Here is a 9,125-nt window from a genome sequence, read left to right on the forward strand (position 1 = left end):
AAAAAACTTTACGGAGACTTGAACCATGCTACGGGAGGCTTACGGCAAGGAAGTGATGTCCCGCACGCAAGTTTACACATGGCACACTGCGTTCAAGGAAGGACGGGAGGTGGTAGAGGACGAACAACTCTCAGGGAGGACGTCCACATCAAAAACGGAGGAAAATGTGGCCCGTGTGCAAGCTCTGTTAGACAAAGACAGTCGTTTAAGTCTCCAGATGATTGCAGAGGAGGTGGGACTGGCGAAAACGAAAGTTTTTGAAATTGTTAGATAACGGTTCCAGAGATTTTGACGGACGATCAAATGCAGTGTCGTGTGCGAATTGCCTGCGAAATTGTGAAACGTGTGGATGGTGACAAAACATTTCTCGACCAAGTGATAACCGGGGATGAAACCTGGCTATTCGAGTATGACCCAGAAAGCAAGAGACAAAGTTCAGAATGGCACACCCCCGCATCCCCTTGTCAAAAGAAGGCCCGGATGTCAATATCAAAGGTGAAGACAATGCTCCTTGTCTTTTTCGATGAAAAGGGTGTCATGCACAAAGAGTTTATACCTGCTGGGATCACCGTGAATGCAGCTTACTACAAAATACTGCTTCAGCGTCTCCGACAGAGGGTCCAGCGCGTCCGGTCTGACATCGCCGACAGGTAGGTGCTTCACCACGACAACGTGCCGGCTCACACAGCACTGTTGGTAGGTGAGTTTTTGGCCAACGTACGCGTGGCAATGCTGCCTCATCCCCCTTACAGCCTGGACTTGGCACCGGCCGACTTCTTTTTGTTTCCCAAGGTCAAAAGGGTGCTCAAGGGGAAGCGTTTTGCATCAATTGAAGAGGTTCAAGCTGCCACGACCGCAGCATTAAAGAGGGTGTCAGTCAAGGACTTCTAGAACTGCTATGAACAGTGGAAAAGTCACTATACTTTCTGTATTGAGGCTGAAGGCGCCTACATTGAAGAATATTGACAGCAGTTGTAATTGCCATCAATAAATTGTTTGCAAATAAATAAGTTCGGATACTTTCAGAACGGACCCTGTATTTTGGTCAGTTTTGACCTGCTGACCACTCTCCACCACCCCTGTTTCTGTTGTTACACCATGCAGTTAATTTTGCCTAAATATACTGTATTCACTGATGTAGCAGAAAATCAGGGTGGGCAACTCGCAAAGTTATAAAACGAGAAGTAGACACCATTTAACCTGTCAGGTATTGAACCTGCTGTGCTCGCTTAAGGTTCCAAGAGAAATGAATAACAATTATCTATGCAGGTGTTCTTTTTTCTGGTGGGGCAGGGAAGTGGGCCATACACTTGTACAGAAAAGAAGCAAGTCGATGTACCAGCCATATGGACACCCAGCAAAAAAGAACTGCTTTGGGCTAGCTGTTTCACCGTTGAGTTTAACAGCAGTCTCAACCTGCAATAATGGATATGACAATGATAAATTGTTAAACGTAGTTTTGCAACACACACTTACATAAATAAAAATATGTGTACGTCATTGGAAAACAGTATTGAAAATTTTATTCTGTCAAATACCAACACTGCCCTACATATGAGGGGAGGTGAGTAAATAGGTCACTGACTTATGTGGGATAGCTTAAAATAGTTGAGTAGTTTCTAAAGTTATCATTATGTGGCAGCACAATCCAGCTTAATGATATTCAGTTAGCAATCACTAGATAGCAGATGCACATATGGGCAGCTCAGTTTAAAAATGGTGACCATACTTGAGGACTACTAGGAAGAATAGATGAGTAGGTAAACATAAGAGGACAAGTGGATGGTGGAATCTTTCAAAGTGTTCGAAGATTAATATGGAACATGGATGTACCTATGAAATGCAAGAAGGTAATATACAACACATACTATGTGCCAATAATTACATATGGAGCAGAGACTTGGACAATGACAGAGAGAGACAAAAGAAAGATGCAAGCAGTGGAGATGAAACTTTTTAAGGAGTATATTGGGGAAGACTAGAAGAGATAGAATAAGGAATGAGGAGATCCGACAGACATTGGGTGTGGTGAAGCTTGAGGACAGAATAGATCAGGCACAGATGAGATGGTTCGAACACATGAAGAGGATGGATGCAGGAAGACTACCAGTAAGACCTTACCATGCACAAGGAGTGGGAATAAGGCCAAGGGGAGACCAAGATGTCGGTGGAAGGATCAGATAGGGGAGAGTGTTAGGAGAAGAGGACAAGATTGAAGCATTGTGGAAAGAGAGGAGTAGTTGAATACCAGGAAAAAATGGAGAGGCTTGACTTCTATGCTGACCCAGCCAGAGGCAGGAAACAGCGAAGGATGATGATGATGACTTGAGGATTGAACATGGAGATGTTAAGGGTGGGGGGGATGATTCAAGCTGAGAGGCGAGGGACGATCGACAGCATAGCAACTGCAATAGGGTGTTCTCATGATTTAGCCTACAGCATAATGCTTGATCGTTTCAAATTCTGAAAAGTGTGCACATGGTGGTGGTAAACGTTTTGCAGTTGAAGATGTTGAACGTGGCTGGAACAGCAGTCGAAAGACTTTCATTCAGCAGGTTGTGGGTGGATTGATAAAGGGATAAGTGTATTGATGTTGGTGGAGATTACGAGGGTCACTATTTACATTTTGAGCCTAACAATGAAAAAACAGGAATTTGGCATTGAAAACTGCTTTATTGTTTTTCGAAGTATTCTCCTTTATGGTCAATACACTTTTGCATTCGTTCGAACCATTTGTCAAAGCAGTTTTTCCAATCTTCTTGAGACACCTCCATAATATGGTTTTTGAATGCATCAACGGCATCTTCCGCCGACGAAAATCGTTGTCCACGCAATTTACTCTTGACATTCGGGAACAAGAAGTCATTGGGTGCCAAATCAGGACTGTACGGCGGATGACCCATCAATTCGATTTTTTGACTGTTCATAAAGTCTGTTGTTAGACGAGATGTGTGACAGCTGGCATTGTCTTGATGAAGAATGATCTGACGGCATTTGTTTGTTTTCCGTATTTGACCGAAGACCTCTGGCAAACAAATTGTTGTGTACCATTCAGAGTTGACCGTTCTACGTTCCTCTAAAGGCACAGTTACCACATGACCAGTTTTCCCAAAAAAAACAGGCGACTATTTGTTTCGATGTGCTTCAAGCGCGAACAACTTTTGTTGGATTGGGTTCATCTTGAAACACCCATACAGTCGACTGCTGTTTACGTTCCGGCTCAAATGCATATATCCAAGATTCGTCACCTGTTACAATCTTATATACATCTTTTGATGCTCCACGATTGTATTTATTGAGCATTTGTTTGCACCAATTGACGAGAGCGTCTTTTTGAGTTTTTGTCAAATTGTGTGGGATCCAACGAGAACATACCTTTCTCACAGCTAAATGATCATGTAATATTTTATATATGCTGGTGGAACTAATGCCTATGGTTGCCTCAGTCTCACAGTATGTCACATGACGATCTTGCAGTATTAGGTTTTGCACAGCATCAATGTTTTCTTGAACAACAACTGATTTTGGACGACCTTCGCGAATCTCGTCGGTGAGCGAATGGCGGCCACAATTAAATTCGTTATACCAGCGTTTCACAGTGGCAAAGGATGGGGCTTCATCGCCAAATGTGGAAGTAAGTTGATCGATGCACTCTTGTCTTGATAATCCACGTCGAAAATCATAAAAAAACATTGCACGAAAATGTTCACGAGTTAATTCCATTTTATTGTTGTCGCGCAATCTCCAAGGCAACATAAACAACACAAATGAAGCTATTGACAAAACATTTGAAGTACGTTATGGTCAATAATGCCAGACAATTCCGTGGAAACGTCAAATCGCGCCTAACTTCAATCAGTGTTGCCAAGGCTCAAAATATAAATAGTGACCCTCGTATGTTGAAAAATAAGAAGTGTTTTCAAGTCAGTTCAAGTCAGTAAACATTTCTGACCCACCTACTAACTTACCCATGTAAATGATTTTAAGGTTGTAATAATATTTTGTATATATGTTCAGTTGTGCTTATGAGTACCTGTTTTCCTAGATAAAAAACAACATAAATAGTTTCCAAAGTAATTGATTGTATATAAAATAAGCGTAAGGACGAAGTAAATCTATGTGGAGAAACAAATTCTGTCAGTATGTAAACATTTGGTTTTGAGAGGAAAAGATATAGGTCTCTCTAAAGTTTTAGAATGTAATCAACTTTCATTTCCTTTAATTTTTCCCGTAGTTCTTCTCACTGCCTCCTGTTGTTGCTCCACTGAAGTGTTCCGTGTTACCACTCAGCAATAATGCAGAGTTCCAGCCATTTGTGAAACAGTTGTGTAAGTAAAAACTAATTTTGCTTAACTTCATCCATAACGACGAATGTGAATTTTAATTTTCCCTCAACATTTGCACTTTTTTTTATAGTTGTACAAATTTTCGTACGTATGAATAATACCCATGCTTCATTTAGAATTTGTTCTCACTTTCAGCCCAAGAACTTACACGGTTTGATGTATCCCATAAAGTGGACGACTCGAGTGGGTCGATTGGCCGACGGTATGCCCGCACTGATGAAATTGCTATTCCGTTTGGCATCACCATAGATTTTGACACGCTCAACAAACCATACTCTGCAACTCTGCGTGAACGAGACAGTATGGGACAGGTGCGGATACCGGTAAGATACTGCATTTCATTTACATGATTTGATGTGTTACAATGTAGTATGTTAATTGCCTCTCCGTGTAGTCGTAACGTTGTCACCTTGTAATCAAGGAGTTCCGGGTTTGATACCCTGTGGAGGCACATAGTGGTTCGGATCCCACTTTAAACTGTAGGTCCAGTCCCAATTAGCCTTCTGTGCATAAAATGGACTTAAAAACCCAAACTCAAGTCTGTTAATTGATTGATTGAATTAATTTATTTTACTTCGCCTTTCTGCCAGTTTTGGCTTATCGCGAAGATTAAGGATGAATGGCGATAAGTAGGGCCCGGGACTTTATGTCCTATAAAACTGCAAAATATGTATGTAATTATGTCATAAAAATTGAAAATATGTCAGAAAAAAGGCAGAAATATTTCCAGTAAAGTAAAAATATGCACAACAGTACTTTCGAATTTCTCATTATATGGGATGTCAGAATCTTCCAGGAAAGATAGACTAGGGTGAGTTATTAAATGAAGTAAAAATTTCTTTAAGAGAAGAAAGCAGTGGGAAAACACTCAAAATATTTCATTTCTGGAAACTAAAGCACAATTGGCAGCTCACTACAGCTCTGGTAAATCTGACTGATTGTTGTGAGAAGCGAAAAATAGGTAAAGAAATGAGAACAATTGAAACATGTTTATCTCCTGTCCGGTGATTCTCGTGCCCACTCAACTATGACAGAGCACATTTTTCCTCAATAATGCTCGCATGGCTATCAATTGTCAGCGGAATAAAAAAAAGAGGGTATTATTGTTATGTGCTAATTGTTAAAAAATACGTCTGATCTTAATTTCTTCGTTCGTAATTTCCTTTCTTCTGCCATAGATAATATGAACTATGCGTTGCACTGAAGGTTAAATAAATTATAAAATAACCGATTAAATGCAAGATAATTACGAAATTATACAGAAATATGTCTTATTTGGAGAACATTGAAGAAATATGTTGTAAAAACGTGATATTGCTAAAATATGTCAAAATATGCCTTATCAAGTTTGTCTATTTTGGGTCATATTCATCAGATATGTAAAGATCTGACCCCAATAATCAATCCGATGCCAAATAATAAATATGTTATAACGTAAAGTCCCGGGCCTTAGCGATAAGATGGAAGAAGGGACAACACAAGCATAGAAGGATGGCGCAACATGAACCCCGCATAGGACTATACTGGCTTTGAGTCAAGATGCCAGGACCTCACTAGTCTACAAACTGCAGTCCAGGATGTACTATGTGCAAGGGAGGTTGACACCCCCAATGTAGTATATGTGTGGTGTAAATAGTGATTCTTGCCATAAAGTAGTTCAAACTGGTTAAAATGATATTCTAAAAGCTCAGTAAGTTGCAATATAACATGAATTTGGTCTGTTATGTGATTTTTAATGTTTCTCTCAAATATACCCCTTTTCATGCATTATGTGGTAAAAAATAATTTTTTATATTTCTCAAATGACCATGAAAACAAAACTTAAAATGTGGTAAAATATGAAATCTGGGAAAATTTTATAACATGTTGCTGTGTTGATAAGATTGTCGTATCAAGCCCTTTCACTATCATTATAAACATCGCATTTCTCCCAATGACAGTTTCATCATATTGAGACCTTGAAAATTGAATGTATAATGCATGAAAATGTAAATTCCAGAAACGTAAAATAGAGGTCCCACTGTATTTGCCATTACTTTGGGAATTCTGTTGCTGAAGTTCCTATAGTGAACACAAGTGGTTCTGTCTCCTACAAAACCACTGATATTACTGCATATTGGTATCAAATCAACTACAGCAGAAACCTACCTATTGGTGATGAGGACTTTAATTTTGTAAATTTCATATTTCTCCATCAATGTAAACGGTTCTCTCTCCCCAATAGCTGGATATTCTTCCTGGGGTTGTTCGTGATTTATCGTATGGCAAGACAACATGGGAACACGTGGAGTCAAAATATCCCAAATTTGAACAACAAGAAACTACAAGATCAGCTTAGCAACCTTAATAGATGGAAGAATGGTTATACCTGCACCTCGGTTGGCTTTCCTGCTGGTTGTGGGAACTCCAAAACTGTTATGTATTCCTATACGTAAATTTTTGGAAGCATTTTATGGTGAGCCGTTATTTTGTATCAAATAGAATGCTTGTGTACTATGCTGCGTGTATTTATTGAATAATTATATTGGTATAATTGTTTGGTAACTGATTATTTTTCTTTCACCCTGTATTTATATTGAAAAGTAACTTTTTGTGCACTTTTTTTTGTGTGTGTGAGGGAGAGAGAGAGAGAGAGAGTATATATTATTGTATTATTGGAAGGTCAAATTATTATGCTATTGAATTAATTGTGGGAAATTTATATCTCAGTCAGTCAAAGAAGAGCTATTCATTCTTATGAACAAATTAGATCTTTTGACACAAGAAACTGGAAAATACAGGGTTAAACTAAAAGAAATGGACACTTTCAAAGTTTTTGCGGAAAGAAGAGTTTTAATAATAGGGCTGAAATACATGGTTTGAAGAGTTCGTCCTGAAGTTTATGTTGGTAGGTTACAAGTGTTCTATGTGTGACCCTTTTGTAACAGGACAAATAACAATGCGATAGTCCAGTTGTCCTCTCCCATGACCTTTTGCCTTGCAGAGACAACCAGTTTCCATAAATTTCTTGCTCCATTCGTAGATTGACTGCCTTGTGGGTGGTTGTTTACCATTGCGTGTTCTAAAATGACGCTGCACGATAGTAACACAATTTGTTTTTGCAAATTCAATCGTGCAGAAAACCTCCACCTGGCTAGCGGCCATACTGCTCGACTTACGTCAAGGGTGCTCACGTGATGCTGATGTCACAAAGACAAACAAAAAGCGGAGGTCGTAAACTTGAAGAATTTCTCTATACAATCATGTTCTTCTTAAAAGTTTGCATAGTCATAGATGGAAAATAATCTAACATGGTTTTTATTTTATTTTATCTATGATGTTTCATTCTGGTTTCCCAGAACTTTTTCAAGCTACACGAAGATATACGAGATACAATAACACAACCTCACATGGCTAGTGACTTTACACTTCTGGAAGCTTCTGGAAATGTAGAGTGTAGGGTGACTAGATAAAATAAAATAAAAAACCACTAAAAATAACCATGTTAGATTATTTTGTGTCTCTGTACAGTACTAAATGCTTTCTGATGTAACAAACAAATTTCAATTTTTAAAGCTTTTAAAATGTGTATTTCTTTTAGACTAACCCTGTGCATTATTTTTCACTACATATATATGTATATATTAGGGATGGTCCGATATGAAATTTTGGCCGATACCTATAAAGAACCGATATAAAATTTACCGATACCGATAACCAATATTCTACCGATCCGATATAAAGTTAGAAATGGTCCTGGAAGAAAAATGAAAGGTTCATTGATCTGCTTAATAAAAGTGTGTTTCGAGGTGACAACAGTGCAAAAGAAGTTGAATATTTAGACAATTACTTTTTTAGAAAGTAGGGCATCGAGATTGTCCATAAAAATTACAAGAAAATGGCAGAATTTTGCACTAAATTATAAGATATTTATCGATATATCGGATCAGTAAAATAATCGGTAATTTTACCAATAAACCAATACACCGATATACCTATATCGGCCGATACCGATAGAGTACCGATTAATCGGTCCCATCCCTAGTATATATGTATTTACAAACAGCATTTTGATTTCTTTTTATAACAGGTGACATCAGTCTGAGTGGAGTTGGAAGAAAATACACTTTGTTGTAGATGAATTATGTAGGACTGATGCCACAAACTATATAATCCACAATAAGATATTTTTACTTCCTACTCCATTGGGTCTGATGATGCAAATATGTTTGTAAAACATTACATCTCATAATTTATAGTGAATTATAATAAACTTATCTTTCTGTTTTAGTTATTTTTCATTGCTTTTCTATCTCTTGGGTTAATTGCGGAGATGAGGATGAATTGGAAGAGGGGACAAACACATTGATATATCTGGATCTCTGACTTCGTAATACATTATGCCAACCACTCCACCATGATATCCGGCTTCACTTTATCATACCTATTCTGTAGCAAATGTGTCTGTGAGCATCTGAATCAGCCATTTGAGTTACAGGCCATTATAACCAGTTTGTATTGAACAAATCAAATGAACAGGGGTTTCCTGTACAGCAGAATGACTGATGCAAGGAGTTCTCAGTTAGATCGCTGGTAGGAGTTCCAACTGACTCTTAAAAAGTGTCAGTTAATTGGAGATACACGACTCCACTAAGGATTACAAGTGGAGATATGCCGATTGACTCCAAATAGAGATCTTCAATGAAGTTTAAACAAAACTGAAAACTGCATTTTTGGAGTTACTTTCTTCTGGTTCTCATATGATGAATTATAGGAACTACTTGAAGTAGCAGGCTCTGA

General features: G+C 38.4%; 1 protein-coding gene across 2 annotated transcripts in view; it reads left to right on the top strand.

Annotated features, from left to right (window-relative positions):
• GlyRS (glycine--tRNA ligase) overlaps nucleotides 1-6,925 on the top strand; it is a 47,550-nt gene extending 40,625 nt beyond the window's left edge. Inside the window, exons 13-15 of one of the 2 annotated variants that reach the window (XM_083114245.1) lie at nucleotides 4,235-4,328; nucleotides 4,482-4,669; nucleotides 6,571-6,925. In XM_083114245.1, coding sequence (XP_082970371.1) covers nucleotides 4,235-4,328; nucleotides 4,482-4,669; nucleotides 6,571-6,684 — 396 coding nt within the window. In that variant the 3' untranslated portion in view covers nucleotides 6,685-6,925. The remainder of the gene's footprint in view (nucleotides 1-4,234; nucleotides 4,329-4,481; nucleotides 4,670-6,570) is intronic. The other variant, XM_083114246.1, reaches the window with a different exon arrangement.
• The last annotated feature ends 2,200 nt before the right edge of the window (nucleotides 6,926-9,125 follow it).

Source organism: Lepisma saccharinum, chromosome 29, assembly GCF_977018435.1.
Source record: "Lepisma saccharinum chromosome 29, izLepSacc3.1, whole genome shotgun sequence".
NCBI classification, from domain to species: Eukaryota; Metazoa; Arthropoda; class Insecta; order Zygentoma; family Lepismatidae; genus Lepisma; species Lepisma saccharinum.